This window comes from Carcharodon carcharias, chromosome 23, assembly GCF_017639515.1.
Source record: "Carcharodon carcharias isolate sCarCar2 chromosome 23, sCarCar2.pri, whole genome shotgun sequence".
NCBI lineage: Eukaryota > Metazoa > Chordata > Chondrichthyes > Lamniformes > Lamnidae > Carcharodon > Carcharodon carcharias.
Genome location: NC_054489.1, coordinates 24,513,300 through 24,536,391, shown reverse-complemented (window position 1 = coordinate 24,536,391; position 23,092 = coordinate 24,513,300). Strand labels below are relative to the sequence as shown.

Genomic DNA, 23,092 nt, shown 5'->3' with positions numbered 1-23,092 from the left:
CCTGCACTGCTATCTGTGGAACAGAATTTCTCAGACTAACAACACCTTGAGAGAAAAAAATTCCTCATTTCCATCTTAAAAGGAAGACCTCTTATTTTTCAACTGTGCCCTTTAGTTCCAGCCTCTCCCACAAGAGGAAGCAAGTCTATCAAGTCACCTCATATGATCCAATAAGATGACGTCTCATTCTTCCAAACTCCACTGGTTATAGGCCCAACCTGTTCAACCTTTCTTCATAAAATAAGCCCTTCATCCCAGGAATGAGCTGTGTGAACCTTCTCTGAATTGCTTCTAATGCAATTATATCCTTTCGCAAATAATGTGATCAAAACTGTACACAGTACTCCAGATATGGTCTCACAAAGGCCCTGTACAGCTGCTGTGAAACTTCCCCACTTTTATACTCCATTCCCCTTGCAATAAATGCCAACAATCCATTTGCCTTCTTAATCACTTGCTGTACCTGCATACTAACTTTTTGTGATCCATGTACCAGGACACCCATATCCCTCTATACCATTGAATTCTGCAATCTTTCTCCATTTAAATAGCGTACTGCCTTTCTATTCTTCCTGCCAAAGTGGGCAAGTTCACTTTTTCCCCAATTATACTCCATCAGCCAAATTTTTGCCCACTCGCTTAACTTTATCCCTTAACTCACTAACTTTAACACACTCTATCCCTTGGTAGACTCTCTGCCTCCTCTTGAAAATTTATTGTCCTACCTGTCTTGGCATCATTGGCAAATTTAGTTAATATATATGGTCCCTTCTTCCAAGCCCAAACTGATATAGATTGTAAATAGTTGAGGCCCCAACACTGATCCCCGTGGCACTCCACTAGTTACAGGTTGTCAACCCAAAAAAGACCTATTTATCCCTACTCTCTGCTTCCTGTTAGCTAACCAATCCTTTATCCATAGTGGTATGTTACCCCCTATACTATGTGCTTATACTTTGTGCAGTAACCTTTGATGTGGCGCCTTATCAAATGTCTTTTGGGAATCCAAGTACAGCACACCTACAGGTTCCGCTTTATCACCTTGCCTATAACTTCCTCAAAGAACTCTAATAAATAAGTTAAACACAATTTCCCTTTCACAAAACCATGTTGACTCTGCCTGATCCCATTATGATTTCCTCAGTATCCTGCTATAACTTCTTTAATAATGGATTCTAGCAATTTCCCTATGACAAATGTTAGGCTAACAGGCTTATAGTTTCCTGCTAGCTGTCTTCCTCCTTTCTCGAATAAAGGTGTTACATTTGCTATTTTCCAATCCCCTGGGATCTTTCCAGGATCTAAGGAATTTAGGAAAATTATAATCAATGTCTCTACTATCTCTGCAGCCACTTCTCTTAAGACACTAGGATGCAGGCCATCAGGTTTCCACTACTTCAAAGGACAACATTTTGCATTTCTACAGTAGTTCTATAGCTCATGCAGCACTGGATGGCATACAAGAAATGTGACATGTTAGAGACAGAGACCATAAGACTATAAGACATAGGAACAGAAATTAGGCCATTTGGCCCATCAAGTCTGCTCCACCATTCAATCATGGCTGATAGGTTTCTCAACCCCATTCTCCCGCCTTCTCCCCGTAAGCTTTGATCAACTTACCAATCAAGAACCTATCTATCTCAGTGTTAAATACACTCAATGACCTGGCCTCCACAGCCTTCTGTGGCAATGAAGTCCATAGATTCACCACTCTCTGGCTAAAGAATTTCTCTTCATCTCTGGTCTAAAAGATCTGCCCTCGGGTCCTAGTCTCTACTACTAATGGAAACATCTTCCTCACGTCCACTCTATCTAGGCCTTTCAGTATTCTGTAAGTTTCAATCAGATCCCCCCCTCATCCTTCTAAACTCCATCGAGTATAGACCCAGAATCCTCAAATGTTCCTCATATGTTAAGCCTTTCATTCCTCAGATCATTCTTGTGAACCTCCTCTGGACGCTCTCCAGGGCCAGCACATACTTCCTGAGATACAGGGCCCAAAATTGCTCACAATATTCTAAATGTGGTCTGACCAGAGCCTTATAAAGCCTCAGCAGCACATCCCTGCTTTTATATTCTAGTCCTCTCAAAATAAATGCCAACATTGCATTTGCCTTCCTAACTACCGACTCAACCTGCAAGTTAACCTTAAGAGAATCCTGGACTAGGACTCCCAAGTCCCTTTGCACTCCAGATTTCTGAATTCTCTCCCCATTTAGAAAATAGTCCATGCATCTATTCTTCCTACCAAAGTGCATGACCTCACACTTCCCCACATTGTATTCCATCTGCCACTTCTTTGCCCATTCTCCTAACCTGTCTAAATCCTTCTGCAGCCTCCCCACCTCCTCAATACTACCTGTCCCTCCACCTATCTTTGTATCATCTGCAAACTTAGCCAGAATGCCCTCAGTTCCTTCATCTAGATCATTAATGTATAAAGTGAAAAGTTGTGGTCCCAACACTGACCCTTGCGGAACTCCACTAGTCACCAACCGCCATCCTGAGAAGGACCCCCTTATCCCCACTCTCTGTCACCTGTCAGACAGCCAATCTTCAATCCATGCCAGTACCTTGTCTCTAACACCATGGGCTCTTATCTTACTGAGCAGCCTCCTGTGTGGCACCTTGTCAAAGGCCTTCTGGAAGTCCAAGTAGATAACATCCATTGGCTCTCCTTTGTCTAACGTGCTCATTACCTCCTCAAAGAATTCTAACAGATTTTTCAGGCATAACCTCCCCTTGATGAAACCATGCTGACTTTGCCCTATTTACTATGCACTTCCAAGTATTCTGAAATCTCAGGCTTAATAATGGACTCTAAGATTTTACTAACGAGCGAGGTCAGGCTAATCGGCCTATAATTTCCCGTCTTTTGCCTCGCTCCCTTCTTAAACAGGGGGGTTACATTAGTGATTTTCCAGGCCTCTGGGATCCCCCCCTGACTCGAGTGATTCCTGAAAGATCACCACTAACACCTCCACTATCTCTTCAGCTATCTCCTTCAGAACTCTGGGGTGTAATCCATCTGGTCCAGGTGCTTTATCCACCTTCAGACCTTTCAGGTTTCCTAGCACCTTCTCCTTAGTAATGGTCACTATACTCACCTCTGCACCCCCCCGCCCCCAACTCTCTTGAATTTTGGGGATATTACTCGTGTCTTCCACCATGAACACTGATACAAAGTACCTATTCAGTTCCTCCACCATTTCTTTGTTCCCTATTATTACTTCTCCAGCATCATTTTCCAGCGGCCCAATGTCCACTTTTGCCTCTCTCTTATCCTTTATATATCTAAAAAAACTCTTGCAATCTTCTGTTATATAACTGGCTAGTTTACCCTCATATTTAATCTTCTCCCTCCTTATTTCTTTTTTAGTTGTCCTCTGTTGGTCTTTGTAGGCTTCCCAATCCCCTGGTTTCCCACTGCTCTTCGCGCATTGTATGCTTTCTCTTTAGCTTTTATGCTGTCTCTGACTTCCCTTGTCAGCCATGGTTGCCTCGTCCTCCCTTTAGTATGCTTCTTCTTCCTAGGGATGAATTTTTGCTGTGTCTCCCAAATTACTCCCAGAAACTCCTGCCATTGCTTGTTTCCTGCTAGGCTCATCTCCCTGTCGGTTCTGGCCAGCTCCTTCCTCATGCCTCTGTAGTTATCTTTATTCAACTGTAATACCGTTACATCTATCTGATTCTAGCTTTTTCCCCTCAAATTGCAGGGTAAATTCTATCATGTTATGGTCACTTCCTCCAAAGGGTTCCTTCACCTTAAGCTCCTTTATCAAATCTGCCTCATTACACATCACTAAATCTAGAATTGCCTGTTCCCTAGTGGGCTCCACCACAAGCTGCTCCAGAAAGCCATCTCGTAGACATTCCACAACTTCCTTTTCTTGGGATTCACTACCAACCTGATTTTCCCAGTCTACCTATATATTGAAATCCCCCATGATCACTGTAATCTTTCCTTTCTTATACGCCTTTTCTATCTCCTGGTGTATCTTGTGCCCCACATCCTGTCTACTGTTCGGAGGCCTTTATATAACTCCTATTATGGTTTTTTTTACCTTTGCAGTTCCTCAACTCTACCCACAGAGATTCTACATCATCTGACCCTACCTTGTTTCTTGCTATCGATTTAATTTCATTTCTTACTAACAAAGCAACCCCACCCCCTCTGCCAACCTGCCTATCTTTTCGATAGGATGTATATTGGCAATGTGGCCATTTGAGAGAGTTGGTGATGAGCAATGTTCCCTCTAATTTATTTTGGAGTGTGTGGGTGATTTATTTAAGTGCACCTCCCCTTTAAATTGCTTTGTATGGCAGCACATAGTTGGTAATTTGAAGCTAACTTGTGCCCAGCTTACTCAGAGTCCTTTTGGATTGTCACATGGCCACATCACTGTACGGCTTACAGGGAACATGGATGGTGACGTTGATCTAGGTGTCATCAGCAGAAATGTGAAACCTGATGTGTTTTTGGATGTTGAATAAGGAACAGCAAGGAGATAAGAAAAAGGAGGAGCAAGTCAAGGATAGATAATATCCGAAAGAGAAGGGGCAGTACCTAATTGAGAGGGAACCATTAACAATATCAGCCAACATGGGGACCAGAAGTCAGTTTGATGGGCATTGTGTTAAGGGAGCAGGAGGTGGGCCTCATGGATGAGATGAGCTCAGAAAAGGCTTGACGGGAGATGACAAAGAAACTGGAAAAAGATGCAAACTGAAGGCTAGGACAGGCAAAAGCTTTAGGGCAGGTTTGACCCAATGGGCTAGATGAAGGGAGGGAAGTTGAATAGATGGTCTCAATCTGAGTGACAAAAAAGCCCATGAGCCTTATCGTACTTGTTTTCGGAGATGAGGGTGGAGGTGGCAGGGAGAAGTATTTAAGAAGATGATTGTCGTACGAAGTGAATCCAAAGGTTATTTCTACATTTCAGGATAATCCTGGAATACTGAGCCATTTTGACAGAAGGGAGTTGTACCCAATACTCTATGTGGTACAGCCAGGTTTGACAGTGAACGGCTAAATTCATTGTCTGCATCCTTGGACTAAGGGAGTGGAGATAAGAGCCATACCAGGGAGTATGGTCAGGTTGTGCAAACATGTCATGGTGAATGGAGGCAAAAGGCCCAAAAGTTGGGATTTTGAAAGTACAGTTGTAAAGTGATTTGGGAGAGAATTTTTTTCCATGGGTGGGCACAGAAGAAAGTGGAGATTGGAGAAGAAAGAGAAATGTGGATGGACAGCAATACAGGGAAATAATCAGATACGGCCTCATATGTGATTGACACGATGAGAGTAGCAAGGCCATGTGAGATGGCAAGGTCAAGGGAGCAGTTGTGAATATAGGTAGTGGAGTTCACATCTGAGAGAGATTAAGGGATGATACAAGGGCAGTGAATTCAAAATTTCTCAGAGAAAGGATAATGCATTGAATTGGCAGCTAAAATTGCCAAGGTTGCAGAGACACTCAGTGCACAAGCTGAGGGAGAAAAGCAGTGAAGGTATCGCAGTAAGAAATCTGGAATGGCATTCGGGTGATTGGTAGAGAACAAGGATTTTAAATGAGTGGTGAGAAAGGCACAGCAAGCTGAGATACTCAAAGGAGAATGTGCCAGAGAAGTAGGGGGTCAAACCAAGATGTGATTCGGTAATTAGAACAGCACCAAAACTGTGGCAGATTAGGTGAGGCCAGGAACGGAATGTACAGCCAGCCGGGGAGGGTAACGGAGAGGTAGGGATGTCATCGTGCCTTAGCCGGTTTTCATCAAGACCATGATATAATCATCCACAATAATCTCCTGGATGCAAGGACCCGCTTCACATGTTAACGGACATTCTGCAGCATGACATGAAGAAGGGTGGTGATAGCTGATACATTGGCAGAGTTCTCGGTGTCAGCATTAGGAGGGTTGAGAGGGGCAGAAAGGAGATTTGAAAGATTAGCCCCAACAGGTGCACTGGTAAAAGAGAAAGTTGTGGCAATTGGGGTTGCTGCCCATAAAGAAGCTGTGATAAGTAACTCGATGGGCCTTTCCACAATCCAAAGAGAGGCATGAAGAGAAGGTCTAGGCTGATCAAAGATGGAATCAAGCACAGGATGGCAGCAGGAAAGTAAGAATGTCGAGGAATACTGAAATATTTATTGCAGGGGGAATGGAATATAAAAGTAGGGAAGTTTTACTGCAGTTTACAGGGCCTTGATGAGACCACATCTGGATTACCGTGTACAATTTTCAGCTCCTTATCTGAAAAAGGATATAATTGCATTAGAAGCAGATGAGTGAAGGTTCACTCAAATTATTGCTGGGACAAAGGGTTTACCTTGTGAAGAAAGGTTGAACAGGTTGTGTGTATCCCATTGGAGTTTTGAAAAATGAGCAGTGATCTTATTGAAACATAAAAGACCCTGATAGGGTGGATGCTGAGAGGATGTTTCACCTTATGGGAGAGTCTGGAGCTAGGGGACACAGTTTAAGAATAAGAGGTCTCCCTTTTAAGAGATGAGAAGATTTTTTTTCTCCCTGAGGGTCGTTAGTCTGTGGAATTCCCCACCCCAGAAAGCAGTGGAGGCTGGGTCACTGAATTTATTCGAGGCTGAGTTCGCTAGATTTTTGATAGATGAGGGAGTTGAGGATTATGGTGGGCAGACAGGAAAGTGGAGTTGAGACCACAACCATGTTTTCCCAGGGATCAGTATGGAAATAAAACAAACAAACCTATTTGAGACACAGGACTAGGATTTGAACATGAATGCAGAGGTCTATTCTTTTCAAAAGAATCTAATGAAAGAATGCTTCTCTACCAGGGAACAAAATTTATTTTTTTATTTTTAATGGGTAGTGTTTCAGCTGTTGTAATAACATTTTGAGATTAACATAATTTTAATGGGGGTTCAGGTTGATCAGAGGACATTCGTTTCAAATTATTTGCAGGTGAAAACGAAGTCGAGTGCATGTACTCAGTGCTTTATCATTAACTGTTTCTATAAAGGAATGAATCACCCTTGAAGAATGTAATCATGGCCCGACCCAATTCCCCACTAAGCTATCCTATCCATGGAGTTGAAGTAATGCCGCTACAGTCAATTGTCATTCCAGGTGAGAACATCTATTTAATTTTCAGTGAAGCAATGAATGTTATTCATTTTAACTTTTACATTTCGTGTAAAACATAATATCTTCTTTCAGGTTTAGGTGTATTTGCATCCGAAAGACAGAACTATGTGGTATGTACATTCTCTTTGCCTTTCAAGTTTTTCGTGTCCTGAAAACACTGACTCCTGCCAGGTAACTGTTCCACAGCTACTGGTAGCCCTCCTACACAATGTTCAACAAGGTGCCAGTCTGTACCAGTGAGTCCAGATGTTGAGTGTCTTTTTTTTTTTAAATATACTTTATTCATAAAATATCTGGAAGAACATTCCAAAACATTTCAAAATCATCATCACAAAAGTACAATCAGATTCAACTTTTGGAGATATATCATAAGGTGCATTAATACAATCAATTAATATTACAATCATTTCAATATGGTCAATGCAGACAATCAGCCAATGGTATTAGAGTTATCAACATATATCATGTTGCACTCTAAGGTGCTTCATTACATTTATAATACAATTAGTATTCACTGCATACATTCATTTTGAGCTGTACAGCCCGAGGGGCTCTCAACAGTTCCCAGCCCCTCGGTGCACTATGGCAGAAAGGTCTTAGACAGCGTCCTTTCCCCATTGCGCCTTTGCGATGGCTGCCCCAAGCTTTAGTGCATCCCTCAGCACGTAGTCCTGGACTTTGGAATGTGCCAGTCTGCAACACTCGGTCAGGGACAACTCATTGCACTGGAAGACCAGCAAGTTTCGGGCAGACCAAAGAGCGTCTTTCATTGAGTTGATGATCCTCCAGCTGCAGTTGATGTTTGTCTTGGTGTGTGTCCCTGGGAACAGCCCGTAGAGCACAGAGTGCTGTGTCACAGAACTGCTCGGGATGAACCTCGACAGAAACCACTGCATCTCTCTCCAGACCTTCCTTGCAAAGGCACAATCTACAAGGAGGTGAACAACGGTCTCGTCCCCACCACAGCCACCTCGAGGGCAACGTGCAGAGGGGGTGAGACTCCTGGCATGTTGGAAGGAGGGCATTTCTCACCACTAGCCAAGCTATGTCTTGGTGCTTGTTGGAAAGTTCTGGCAATGAGGCATTCTGCCAAATGACTTTGACAGTCTGCTTGGGGAACAATCCCACATGATCCACCCTCTCCTTTTCCCGCAGGGCCACTAAGACGTTACGTGCCGACCACTGCCTGATGGACTTGTGGTCAAAGGTGTTTCTCTGCATAAATTTTTCCACGAGGGACAGGTGGTACGGCACGGTCCAACTACTTGAAGCTTTCCACGGCAGCGTGGCCAGACCCATCCTTCGCAACACCGGGGACAGGTAGAACCTCAGCATGTAGTGACACTTGGTGTTTGCGTACCGAGGGCCTATGCACAGCTTGATGCAGCCACACACAAAGGTGGCCATCAGTATGAGGGCGATGTTGAGCACATTTTTTCCCCCTTTATCTAGAGGCTTGTATATCGTATCCCTGCGGACACGATCCATTTTCGACCTCTAGATAAAGTGAAAGATGGCTCGGGTGATCGCCATCGTGCAGGAGTGTGGAATGGGCCAGACCTGTGCCACGTACAGCAACAGCGAGAGTGCCTCACACCTGATGACCAGGTTCTTACCCACAATGGAGAGGGAGAATCACTCCCACATGCCCAGTTTTCTTTTCATCATAGACACTCGGTCCTTCCAGTTTCTAACACGTGCCCTGGTCCCTCCGAACCATATCCCCAGCACCTTCAGGCCATCAGCCCTGACAGTGAAGGGGACAAAGGATCAGTCAGCCCAGTTCGCAAAGAACATGGCCTTGCTCTTCCCACAATTTACCTTGGCTCCCAAGGCCAGTTCGAACTGGTCGCAGATGTGGATCAGTCTGCGCACCGACAGCGGATCCGAACAGAAGACGGCGACCTCATCCATGTACAGGGAGGCTTTGACCTGAGTGCCTCCACTGCCTGGGATTGTCACTCCTCTTATGCCTGGATCCTTCCTGATGGACTCAGCAAAGGGTTCTTTGTAAAACACAAACAGGACAGGCGAGAGAGGGCAGCCCTGCCTGACTCCAGATTTAATCGGAAAGCTATCTGATTCCCACCCATTGATTGAGACTGCGCTACTGATGTTAGTGTAGAGCAGTTGGATCCAATTGCAAATTCCCTCCCCAAACCCCATTTTGGAGAGCACATCCACCATGCCAGCCAGAAGCATACTCTCGTACACTTCTAGCAGGTCTGGGCCCATCCAGATGTTGAATGTCCGCTAGGCTCAGTGGTACCACTCAGAGTCAGAAGATGGGTTCTGGCCCGTTCTGGAATCTGGACTTATAATCAAGGCCAACACTTCAGTGCAGTGCTGACAGGGTGCTGATTTGTCAGAGGCACTGCCTTTTGGACAAGATTAGATTCTATTCCCATTAATTAAAGTCATTTTTGTACCAAAAAGTTGAATTATCCAATACTTTAATTAATTAAATAAGTAAGAATTAAGTTTGGTAATTTAGTGCTAAAAATTTAAAGTAGTCAATATTCAAGTTATTACTTCAACATTATTCACTTCTGTATTACTGCCTGACAAGGCTAAATGATGCTTTGTATTATTCCTTGCCTAAAATTGCTTTTTGTTCATCTAAAAAAATCAACCAGATAACAAAACATTGTCACATACAGAGCCTACACAAGTAATAGCCTAAAATCACTGTTAATAGCGTTAACAGCAAACACTTCACACATTCATCTGACATCCCTTTAGCAGATTTTTATAGTGCCCATCTTCCTTCTCTCCTCCCATCCGTTATATCTGTCGATTGCTTTTCTTTCTCTCTCCTTCTTTGCTTTTCTCTCTTTCTCTATCTCTGTCGCTATCTCCTTCTCTCTCTCTCGCTCTCGCTCTCCTTTACTTTTGGTTCTCTCATCTCCTTTAATTAGTATCAAATTGACACACACAGCAAAGGAAGATTAAAACAAAATGACACTGTGTGACAGGATTGGTATCAAACTCCTAAATCAGCTGACAGAGCACCCTGCCCAGAAGAAAAAAACACTAAAAGCTGGGAAATAAGAGTACTGGTTCAAACTGTTTCTTCCCTCTGGACAATTTGTAGTTTGAAGATCAAACTGGGACAAAGGAAAATTAACAGACCTCAATTAAATACAGGTATAAATTAATGGAGGGAACTGTCTCCTGTGTGACAAAGCAACTCATAATGAATAAAGTTAGCTTTTCCCATCTGGTAATCCAACAGATTCCTCACTTGGAAGCCAGCCTAATTGATAAGTTTGACTACCACTCAGATGGGGAGCAGGCCAGAGGAGCCTGCAGGAGCAGGTAGGTTTGTGACTTGGATTGGGGAATGGATTGATGTTTGACCTCAGTGGAGGTGGTAGCCGGGGTCTATATGGGGGGTGGGGGAGGTTGCGGGTAGGGCTGTCATTCCTGAGGTCCTGTGCTGGGTAGTTGTGATTGGAGGTCTGGGGTGTAGATCATAAGCCTGGCAGGGGTATTGGAGGGCTGGAGAAGTTTGAAGGCCTTTGGGTGGTAAGTGACAGATTGGAAGGCTCGGGTCGGGTGGGGTGATGGGGCCCAATTGTTGTGGTTGCCCAGGGAGACAAGCTGGATCAAGCAGGTAAGTGATAAGGTACTCACCCCCTGGATCAATCAGTCTTTGCCTGGGTTTAGCTGCCATGTTTCTCAAGATTCAGGAAACACAGTCATCCACACTTAAATTCAAAATGTTGAATAGTATTAAGGCTCACAACTTCATTATAAAACTTAGAAGGCCAACCTACTCCTTGGAGTGGGTTGGTCACCAACGCACTCACTGTCCCCCCCATTCACCCCCATCCCACCTCCATTATAACTGGAAGTGGGTGGGTTTGGTGCATGTTGGTGTTGGGATTCTGATTTTTAACATGTTAACTTCCCAGCGTGACCCAAACCCGCTCTTTTTTTTTGTGGTTAATGTTCTCCACTTAAATTAAAAGGCACATGCACAGTGATGTACATGTGACCATCCTGCAGACAAACCTGTGTATTAGTAGTGACCATGTATCATGGAGCTAAGCCATATTACAAAAATGTGATTGTTTAACTTTTGGAAGACCTGAGTTCACAAGACTTTTATTTGAACATTGCATCTTGATTCTGTGCCGTGCAGAAACATGGGGCAAAACTTTACATCCCGCCCAATTCGAGTGGGCATAAAATAGCGCGCGATGATGTTGGGTGAGTGTACCAACGTCATCGCACACTCACGTAATATTTCAGTCAGCGGGTGTGCGCGAGAGTCAGCAGCGCACTCATCAATAATTACGAAGCCTATTAAGGTCATTAATGTAGTAATTGACCTGGATTTTTTGCTGCCCGTCCAACATTATGGTTGGCAGGCGGGCAAATCAGCCAGGCGGCATTCGGATATTTGTAGGAACCTCATCCAAGGGCGGGATGAGGTTTCCCATATTAATTTTTAAAAAAAAATAGAAATGTTTGGACAGAATCAATATGTTTAGGTGAGTGATTCTTATGGGTGGAAATTGTTTTCAGAGTTTAATAATGTTTATTTTTGGCTTTAAAATTCTTCAGCTCCCTGAGACAGCTCTCTGCCTTTGGGGAACTTTCATTGCTCTCTGCCCCGTGCCCGTGCTGACTTCAGTGCTCGCCCTCCTCCCGCCCCCACCCCGGCAGCGCTGGGCCTTTCAATGCGCGTTTCACGCTGGACGGCCGTTAATTGGTGAGTCAGCATGAAATCGCAGTCGGGGGGCCGATTGCGGGTGGCGGCCCGTTTCCCGGCCGTTCCTGGGCCCACCCACCGTGCCCGCCCGATGACCCGAAAATCCTGCCCATGGGAAAGAATAATAGCTGCAAACGTTTATAATGCTTGGCATGGATGAGGAACAAATGGACAAGTTGTCACCCAACACTTTGTGGCACGGAATGTGAGGTCATCTACCTGATACATGGTGCTTTTGGTGCAATATTTCCTAAAATATGTGGTCTTCTTCCCTATCCATTGCTTGATGCTACAGCTATTGTAGCTAACATGAGTCTGGGCACGACCACTTTCCAGGTTTAATTCAATATCTTGTGGCTAGGGTACTCTGAAGTTCCACATTCCACATCACCAGTCACTAAACAGGACATATGGCCAGAATATTGCAGTCGGCATACAGGGGCGGGCCCGACACGCCAAGGCGCAAAATGACACGCAATGATGTTGGGCGTGCGTCCCGATGCAATCACGCGTCATTTAGATAGTTCGTTCAGCGGGCACGTACCAGAGCCAGCTGCATGCCCGCCAAACTGTCAACGGCCTAGTAAGACCATGAAAAAAACAATTAAATTTGTTAGCAACATTGCCCATCCAACCTTAAGGCGAAGAGCCCAAGCGGCCTTCACGTTTTTCAGGGAACCTCAACCATGGGCGGGGTGAGGTTTCCTGAAGGTTTTATAAAATAATTAATTAAATTTCTCACAATTCACCAACATGTCCCAGCTCAGATGAGATGCATTTAAATAATTTTCTTCCTCCTTTATTAAAAAATTTTACTATCAGCTTAATCTCCCTGAGGCAGCTCCACCCACCATAGGTAAGATGCAGCCCTTTGAGACAATGCTACATCATCACTTACCTACCTGTTTTGTAGCTGATGAATAGTAGTAAGGAAGAATTTTAGGAACCAGAAAAGGGTCAACCAAAAAGGGTGATAAAAAGAAAAAAAATAGAATTTAGAAGTAAACCAGCTTAGAATATAAAAACAGATGGTAAGACCTTTTACAAGCCCATAGAAAGTAGTGAAAAAGCGAAAGCAATCATTGGTCGCTTCGAGGCAGAGACAGCAGAAGTTATAGGAATGATCTTCACAAATTGTCACACCAGAAATAGAGGATAATTTAGGAGTAAATAAAAGTAAGAAACTTAAAGTAATTAATATCAGCAGAGAAAAGCACTAGAGAAATCTAAGAGACTAAAAGCCAACAAATCCCCAGGATCTGATGTCCTATATATTTGGGTTCTATAAGAGTTAGCTATGGAGAAAGCGGATGCACTGGTTATGATTTTCTAAAACTTCCTAAATTCATTTATTGTCCCAACAGATTGAAGTTGAAAATGTTTCTATTCGTGGAATTTCTATTCCATTATTTAAGAAAGGAGGAAGATAGAAAATAGGAAACTACAGGCCATCTACAGTGGCTGGAAAAATGCTGAAATCTATTATTTGAGTATTGCTGAAAAAAGAAACGTGCTGTCAAAGCTTTTCGTCATGCACCCATTAGGCCATATAAAATAATACCAAATCTCAAAGGGAACAACAATTTTTACTGTATCACAAGAGGGTGCTGATTGGTTGGCAAGTGGACTCTGATTGGTAGAAGCGTTGCCATAGAGTTCACTGGCAAGCTTTTGTTTAAATTCGAACCAGGCAAGTTTACTCTGATTGGTCAAGGCATTGCCATGGAGAATGTTTGTCCTCCAAGCTTTTGTTTAGTTGAAAAAGGCACAATACGTGGTTATGTTCTTTTTGCTTATGAAGGACAGGGCCCAGTGTGTGAATATACGTAAGCTTCTAGCACTGGGAGCCTGACTGATAATCTTAAATTGGTTGTTAGTGTAATTCTTAGCACAATTTGGATTGTTTAGTAAGTGTTGTCCAATTGCAGAATCATATCTAATGTTGGACAATATGTTTTTAAGTTTTGCTGGTTGAGTACGGTCTATACTTTGCCTGTTGCAAACAGCCGAAGGGACGTGCTGTTTGATATGATCCACCAATTATTGGGATTGTGCTAAGAGTTGCCTTAACAATCAATTTAAGGTTATCAGTCGGATTCACAGTGTGGCTTACTTATACGTGCTAGACACTATATATATTCAGACACTGGCCCCTGTCCTTTGCAAATGAAAAGAACATGTCCAGGCATTGCACCTATTTCAACAAAACAAAAGTTAGGGGAGAGCCATTCCCTGGTTCATTCCCCATGACAATTTCTTGACCAATCAGAGCCGACTTGCCTGGCTCAAATTTAAACAAAAGCTTGGCAGTTAACTGTTCCTTGCTGTATTCTCCATGGCAACACCTCTACCAATCAGATTCCAATTGCCAACCAATAGGCTCGCATGCAGTATAACTTGTTGGTCCCTTGGAGATTTGGCATTCTTGCACCTGCCCTGATGAGTGCAAGATGAAAAGCTTTAACAGTATGTCTCTTTTTTCACCAATACTCAAGCTCTGTGCTATCAAGCAGCAAACTATTATTTAAGAAGTCTTAGCAATGCACTCAGAACATTGTAGTATGATCAGACATGATTTTACAAAAAGGAAATCATGTTTGACAAATTTATTAGAGTTCTTTGAAGATGTGACTACGAAGGTAGATAAAGGGGAGGTAGTACATGCAGTATATACTTGCATTTCCAAAAGGCATTCAACAAGGTGCCACACAAAAGTTAAAATTCAAGATAAGGGCATGTGAATTTGGGGGTAATATATTAGGATGGATGGGGGATAGGCTAATGGACAGGAAGCAGAGACAAGGAATAATGGAGGCATTTCCAAGTTGGCAGGCTGTAACTAGTGAAATGCCATTAGGATCAGTGCTGGGTCCTCATCTATTTAGAATTTTATTAATGGCTTAGACAAAGGGAGCAAGAGTATTGCATCCAAGTTTGCTGATGAAGTCTCTATCATGAGAGACAAAGTATTTGAGAAACTAATGGGACTAAAGGCAGACAAGTCGCCAGGACCTGATGTCCTGCTTCCAAGAGTTTTAAAGGAAGTGGCTACCGATATAGTGCAGCCATTGGTCGCAATATTCCAGAGCTCACAGGATCCCAGGAGGGTCCCAGTGGATTGGAAAACCACTAATGTGACGCCCCTGTTCATGAAGAGAGGGAGACAAGAAGCAGCAAACTATAGGCCAGTCAGCCTAACGTCTGTCATTGGGAAAATGCTAGAGTCCATTATTAGGGAAGAAATAGCAGGACATTTAGAAAAGCTTAATGCAATCAAACAGAGTCAACATGGTTTTGTGAAAGGGAAATCATGTTTGACAAATTTGCTAGAGCCCTTTGAGGATATAACAAGCAGAGTTGATAAAGGGGAACTGGTAAATGTAGTGTATTTGGATTTCCAGAAGGCATTTGATAAGGTGCCACATAAAAGGTTATTGCACAAGATAGAAGCTCACGGTATTGGGGGTAATGTATTAGCATGGGTTGAGGATTGGTTAACACTTAGACAACAGAGAATCTACATTAATGGGTCTTTTTCAGGTTGGAAAGATGTAACTAGTGGAGTGCCACAGGATCAGTCCCACGGCCTCAATTATTTACTATCTATATTAATGACTTGGAAGAGGGGGCAGAGTGTAACGTATCCAAATTTGTTGATGATACAAAAATAGGTGGAAGGGCATGTTGTGATGAGGACATAAGGAATCTGCAAGGGGATATAGACAGGTTGAGTGAGTGGGCACAAACTTGGCAGATGGAGTTTAATGTAGGAAAGTGTGAGGTCATGCACTTTGGTAGGAAAAACCAAAGGGCAGCCTATTGTTTAAATGGAGAGAGAATCCAAAAAAAAAGTGCAGCACAGAGGGATATGGGCGTTCTTGTGCATGGAACACAAAAAGTTAGCATGCAGGTGCAGACACATGGAATTTTGGCCTGTATTGCTAGGGAGTTGGAGTTTAAAAATAGGGAAGTCTTGTTACAACTTTACAGGGTGTTGGTGAGTACTGGAGTAACTGTGCACAGTTTTGGTCCCTGTATTTAAGAAAAGATATACTGGCGTTGGAGGCAGTTCAAAAGAGATTCGCTAGGCTGATTCCTGGGATGAAGTGGTTGACTTATCAAGAATGGCTAAACAGTTTAGGCCTTTATTCATTAGAGTTTAGAAGAATGAGGTGTGACCCTATTGAAACGTACAAGATTCTGAGGGGGCTTGACAGGGTAGATGTTGAGAAGATGTTTCCACTAGTGGGGGAATCTCGAACTAGGGGACATAGTTACAGAATAAGGGGACACTCATTTAAAACTGAGATGAGAAGGAATTTCTTCTTTCAGAGGATAGTGAATGTCTGGAATTCTGTACCTCAGGGAGGTACAGTGGAGAGTTGCGGAGGCTAGATCACTGAAAGTATTTAAAGATGAGGTAAATAGATTTTTAAAATATCGGAGAATTGAGGTCTATGAGGAGCTGGCACGAAAGAGGAATTGAGGCCTAGGGCAGATCAGCCATTATCCTAAGGGACAGGCTTGAGGGGTCAAATGGCCTACTCCTGCTCCTATTTCTTACGTTCTTATGTTGTTATTATGTTGTGAGGAGGACACAAGAGGCTGCAAAGTAATATAAAATGGTTGAGTAAGTAGGCAATAAGGTGGAAAATGGGACCAGTGCGGAGAAGTGTGAGGTTATTTACATTGGTAGTAGGAATAGAAAATCAAATATTTTTAAAAAAGCATGAAACTTTCAAACTTTAATATTGAGAATGACTTGGGTCTACTCATATAAGAAACACAAAAAGTTAGCATTGCAGGTACAACAAAAAATTAGGAAGGCAAATGGCATGTTGACCTTTATTGCAAGGGGGCTGGAATACAAGATTAATTCTTGCTACAACAGTGTAGGGCTTTGATAAGACCACACCAGGAGTACTATGTGAATTTTGGTCTTCATTTCTAAGGAAGGATATATTTATATTAGAAGTGGTAGAGCAAAGATTCTCTAGGTTGGTTCCTGGGATGCGAGCAGTGTCCGATGATGAGAAGCTGAGTAAATTGTGCCTTTACACTTTGAGGTTTAGAGGAATGAAAAGTGATCGCATTGAAACATACAAGATTCTGAAAGAGCTTGACAGGGTAGACATTTGAGAAGATATATCCTCTGGCTTGGGAACCTAGAACAAGGGCCATACGAACATGCAAGCATATAAATTAGGAGCAAAAGTAGGTCACTCGGGCCCTCGAGCCTGCGCTACCATTCAACAAGATCATGGCTGATCTGATTTTAACCTCCCGCCTACCTCCGATAACCTTTCACCCTCTTGCTTATCAAGAATCTATCTATATATGCCTTAAAAATATTCAGAGACTCTGCGTCCACTGTCTTTTGAGGAAGAGAGTTCCAAAGACCACGACCCTCTTCTCATCTCTGTCTTAAATGAGTGACCCCTTATTTTTAAAGTGACCCCTAGTTCTAGATTCTCCTACAAGGGGAAACATCCTCTCCACATATACCCTGTAAAGACCCCTCAAAATCTTAAAGGTTTCAATCAAGTCACCTCTTACTCGTCTAAACTCCAGTGGATACAGGCATAGCCTGTCCAACCTTTCCTCATAAGACAACCCACCCCTTCCTGGTATTAGTCTAATAAACTTCCTCTGAACTGCTTCTAACACATTTACATCCTTACTTAAATAAGGAGGCCAATACTATACACAATGCTCCAAATGTGGTCTCACCAGTGCCTGTACAACTGAAGCATGACATCCATACTTTTGTAATCAATTCCCCTCACAATAAATAACAACATTCTATTAGAATTCCTAATTACTTCCGGTACCTGCATACTAGCCTTTTGTGTGATTCATGCACTAGGACACCCAGATCCCTCTTGATCTCAGAGATCTGAAATCTCTCACCATTTAGATAATATGCTTCTTTTTTATTCTTCCTGCCAAAATGGACAATCTCACATTTTGCCACCTTATACTCCATTTGCCCGATCTTTGCCCACTCACTTAACCTATCCTTGTCCTTTTGAAGCCTCCTTATGTTCTCTTCACAACTTACTTTCCTACCTATCTTTACGTCATCAAAATATTTAGCAACCATACCTTTGACCCCTTCATCCAAGTTATTTATATAAACTGTAAAAAGCTGAGGGCCCAGCACTGATAACCTGTGGCACACCACTGGTTACATCCTGCCAACCAGAAAAAGACCCATTTATACTTAATCTCTGTGTCCTGTTAGCTAGCCAATTATCTATCCGATCCAATATGTTACTCCCTACACCATGGGCTTTCATTCTCCGCAATAACCTTTGATGCAGCACTTTATCAAATGCCTTCTAGAAATCTAAGTACAGTACATCCACTGGTTCCCCTTTATCCACAGCACATGTGACTCCTTTAAAGAATTCCAATAAATTGGTTAAACATGATTTTCCTTTCACAAAACCATGTTGATTCTGCCTGATTGCCTTGAATTTTACTGCCATCTTTAATAATAGTATCTAACATTTTCCTAATGACAGATGTTAAGCTAAGTAGCCTGTAGTTTCCTGCTTCCTGTATCCCACCCTTTTTGAAGAAAAGAATTACATTCACTACTTCCCAATCTAATGGAACCTTCCATGAATCTAGGGAATTTTGGAAAATTAAAACCAACACATCAACTATCTCATTAGCCACTTATTTTAAGACCCTAGGATGAAGTCTATCAGGACCAGCTGATTTGTCAGCCCGCAGCTCCAACAACTTGCTCAATACATTTCCTTTGTGATTGTAATTTTCCTGAGTTCCTCCATCCTTTCCATTTCCTGATTTACAGCTATTACTGGGATGTTACTTATATCCTCTATAGTGAAGGTCGATACAAGATACCTGCCATCTCCTTATTCATCTCCTGTTCATCTGCCATCTCCTTATTTTCCATTGTTAATTCCCCAGACTCACTTTCTATAGCACCAACACTCAGTTTGAAGAGCAGAGTACAGCATTGAGATAAAGGATCAGCCATGATCATATTAAATGGCAGACTAGGCGCAAAGGACCGAATGACCTACTCCTGCTCCTATTTTCTATGTTTCTATGTTTCTTAATTAAATATCAATCAAAACTCTTACATCTTTATATTTCTAGCTAGCTTTCCCTTGTATTTTAAATTTTTCCCCATTATCAATGTTTTTGTCATTCTTTGCTGTTCTTCATATTCTGTCTCCTGAACTGCCACCCATATTTGCACAATTAAATGATTTTCTTTAAGTTTAATACTATCTTTAACTTTTTTAGTTACCACAGATGGTGGGTGTTCCCCTTGGAATGTATATATTCTGTGTATTCTGAAATATCCCTTTGAATGTCTGCCAACACATCTCTATTGACCTATCCCTTAATCTCATTAGCCAGTTTACTTTAGCTAGCTCTGCTTTCATGCCCTCATAATTGCCATTATTTAAGTTTAAAATACTAGTCTTGGACTCATTCTTCTCTCCCTCAAACTGAATGTAAAATTCAATCACTTTATGATCACTGCTACCTAGGGGTGCCTTCACTATGTGGTTGTCAATTAATCCTATCTCATTGCATAATACCAGGTCTAATATAGCCTGCTCTCTGGTTGGTGCCAGAATGTCCTGTTCTAAGAAACTATCCCAAAAATATTCTATGAAGACCTCAACTACTCTACCTTTGCCCATCTGATTTTTCCATTCAATGTGTAGATTAAAATCCCACATGGTTATCGCCGTACCTTTCTGACAAGCTCCCATTGTCTCTTCCATCGTGCTCTGTCCTACCATGTGGTTACAATTAGGAGGCCTGTACACCACTCCCACAAGTGACTTCATGCCTTTATCATTTCTCATCCCAACCCAAACTGCTTCTACATCCTGGTGTCCTCAACTTAAGCCATCCCCCTGTAATATGCTAATACCATCATTAATTAACAGAGCCACCCCTCCACCTTTTCCTAGCTTCTCCTCTTTCCTAAATGTCACATACCCTTCAACATTTAGGTCCCAATTTATGTCATCCTGTAGCCACGTTTCTGTTATGGCTATCAGATAGTACTCATTTATTTATATTTGCACTATCAGTTCATCCATTTTGTTTTGAATGCTACGTGCATTCAGATACAGAGCCTTTAGTTTTGACCTTTGATTATTCTTGTACTTTCTAGCCTTATCTGTTGATTTACTCTTAGATTTGCACTCTCTGTCCCTTCCTGTCATGGTCTGCTTATCATTTCCCATATTTCTCACCTTTCTCCCTTGCCTTGTCTCTACTCCTTGGCTTAACACATCTTCCCAAATTTTATTCCTTGCCCCCACTATTTAGTTTAAAACCCTCTCTACTTCCCTACTTATGCGGCTCCCTAGAACACCAGCCCCAGCACAGTTCAGGTGTAGAACGTCCCGCCAGTACAGCCCCCCCTTTCCCCAGTAGTAATGCCACTGCCCCACGAACCGGAACCCATTCCTCGCAAAATAATAATTGCAAAATAAGACTTTGATTATTTAGAACTGAGATGAGAAGAAATTTCTTCACTCAGAGGGTTGTGAACCTTTGGAATTCTCTACACCAGAGAGTTGAGGAGACTCCATTGTTGAGAATATTTGAGGCTGTCATAGCTTTTTGTCTTTCGAGGAACCAAGGGACATGGAGAGCGGACGGGAGAGTGGAGTTGAGACAGAAGATCAGCTCTGATTGTCGACTCTGGTTCCCCTAAATCTCATTCACACATCACTGCTGCTCCACAATTCCTCATCATTCCATTCCTCTGGTACGGACCATTCAAGTGTCCTCTTGGCCAACATGCTAAAATCAAAGACAGTGCAACAAAAGCATCCCAAAACAATTTTATCCCAACTACACTTCCAATAATACATACAAAACTGAACTATTCACCCTAATGTTTTCCCTTAGTGCCACTCTTTTAGATGCCTTTGCCTGTCCTGGTGCTCTGACATGGTGCTATCCCAGGTGACTGCAGCATGGTTGGTAGAAGGCTGCTGACATTCAGTGGGATAAAGTGCAGGTGACCTTTCAGCCATTCTAAGCGTTGGAGACCTGCCTTCGAATAACACTTCTGTGCATGGGTGGCAGCCATCTGGCCAACTGAGTAAGAGACAAGAGAAAGGGCACTGTGGTGGAGTGACAGTGCTGGGAGCACAAATGCTGTCGTCCTGAAAGAAGACAGTAGATTCGTGCTCCATGGAGCTACTGCCATTCCCATGGGTGATATATCAGCAATCATCTTAATCTGCTGGAGCACAGTTAGCTGGGCTGCCTGCATCCCCTTTGAACACTGGCATCCAGAGCCATGATGGCACCTATCTGAGCCTGCATTGCACTGAGTTAGGCTTGCAACAGCTCCATCAAAATTTTCACTGCAGTGTTGAGATGATGGGTGGCTTCTGCCTGTGCTGCAATGGATTGTGTTGTGTATGAGGGTGATGGTGAATGTTAGGCGTGACTCCTGATTGCTGATGGGTGAGTGATAGGATGTGGTGCATTGAGCAATATGAGGTTGATGGTGTAATGGTTAGGATATGGTATTTGAAGATGCATCAGTGACCTTGACCATCCATGCGAGGTTATTAAACTTTTACTTGCACTGCAAGTCACATTCTTGGGACCACACTCCTTGAATTCATCTCCAAGTCTACCTGCTCCCATTCCTTTGGCAGAGTATGCCTTCGGGGTCTCCTGGATCCCTACAGAAAAATCACCTCTCTCGTCCTTTTGTCCCCCTGGACTAAGGCCTCCAGTGCCATTTCAGAGAATCTGGAGCCTTCTCTCTGGCCTGCTGCTCTTTTCCTCTGAGACTTTTACAAAAGAATTCGACCAGCTGCTAAAACCTGAATGCACCACCTGCCCTTTAAGAGGTGCAGGGCAACTTTAAAAATTGCAGGCTAGCTATAGCTCATGTTAGCCACACAGTTACCTGTTGAATGTGAAGCCAGACAACAGAGCTACACTCTGCAATCATGGTGATGAATAGGCAGCCGGAAGCTTGTATGCTGCCTGCCTCACCTTGACCAGATGTAGAATACTTGCAAATTGCAATCCCTGAATCCACTAACACTAGATCACATTTTTAGCCCATAAAGCCTTCTATCTGAAGTAATAGCAGTCTCCAAGTTAACACAGATTCTATATTTCTCTGAGTTCTACACTCTGAAGTGGGGAAATCCATTGGAAGATTTAAAAAGAAGGAAGAAAGCCTTGCATTTATAAAGCATTTTTCACAACCACCTCTTAAGTGCTTTACAGCCAATGGAATGTTTTTGCAAGTGCGTTCGCTGTCGCAATGTAGGAAGCATATCAATTAATTTGCACACAAAAACACTGAATGGTCAGATTAATTTTTGTGATGTTGATTGAAGGATAAATATTAGTCAGAACATCAGGGACAACTCCCCTGTTTTTCGAAATAGTACTCTGGGACCTTTCACATCAACCTCACACAGGCAGATAGCACATACCAAATATGTGGCACTCCCTCATTCCGCTGGGGCCTTGGCATTGATTTTTTTGCTATCAAGCCCTGGAGGAGGAACAAAAATCTGAAAACTTGTTATTGAGGCACATCAATTCCGCCAAGCAAGCCACGACTGACGTTCGCTTGTGACAGAGAATAAAATGTGTGGTTCTTCACTTTACAAACATTGACTGCTACTATCCTTCCCAGATGCTCAATTACACAGACATACCGTAAAATTCTACAAATTCAACACCATATTTTCTGCATTGCATGGCATTTGTCTAAGGTTAATTATTCATTTTCTTGTTATTTAGGTGAAACTAAAAGCTACACAAGGAGTATTCAACACAATTGCTGATGTCCCTGAGGGTGTGTTAAATGGATTAGGTGACAAAGAATTAACAGTAACAAGCTCAAGTTTGGAATTCATCAATGCTGTACTTAAATATATTACTTACACAAGCAAAAAATATCACATCAATACAGCTGATGTAGGTAAATACAGACTTTTATTTATTAATAACCTTTCAATTCAATCTGAACATGAAATTAACCTTTTTCCTTGGCAATTTATTCCAGACCTTCCTACAAACAATAAAAACAAAAAGGTTTTTACTATTATTTTTGGCTCACTGTGATAGGAGACATTCCAGCCAACAGAATAGGTACCCTTTGTAGATCAGAAACTTCACATTCTACTTAGACTGAGGGAGATTCTGAACCCAGCTCTACTCAATCATCAGGACCCCAACCTATGCAACATC

At 42.6% G+C, this 23,092-nt stretch overlaps 1 protein-coding gene across 1 annotated transcript in view; it reads left to right on the top strand.

Moving 5' to 3' along the window:
* Positions 1-23,092, top strand: part of LOC121269221 (beta-1,4 N-acetylgalactosaminyltransferase 2-like) — a 55,521-nt gene that overhangs the window by 18,549 nt on the left and 13,880 nt on the right. Inside the window, exons 4-6 of the mRNA XM_041173764.1 lie at positions 7,004-7,110; positions 7,201-7,238; positions 22,643-22,823. Of these exons, the coding sequence (XP_041029698.1) occupies positions 7,004-7,110; positions 7,201-7,238; positions 22,643-22,823 (326 nt within the window). The remainder of the gene's footprint in view (positions 1-7,003; positions 7,111-7,200; positions 7,239-22,642; positions 22,824-23,092) is intronic.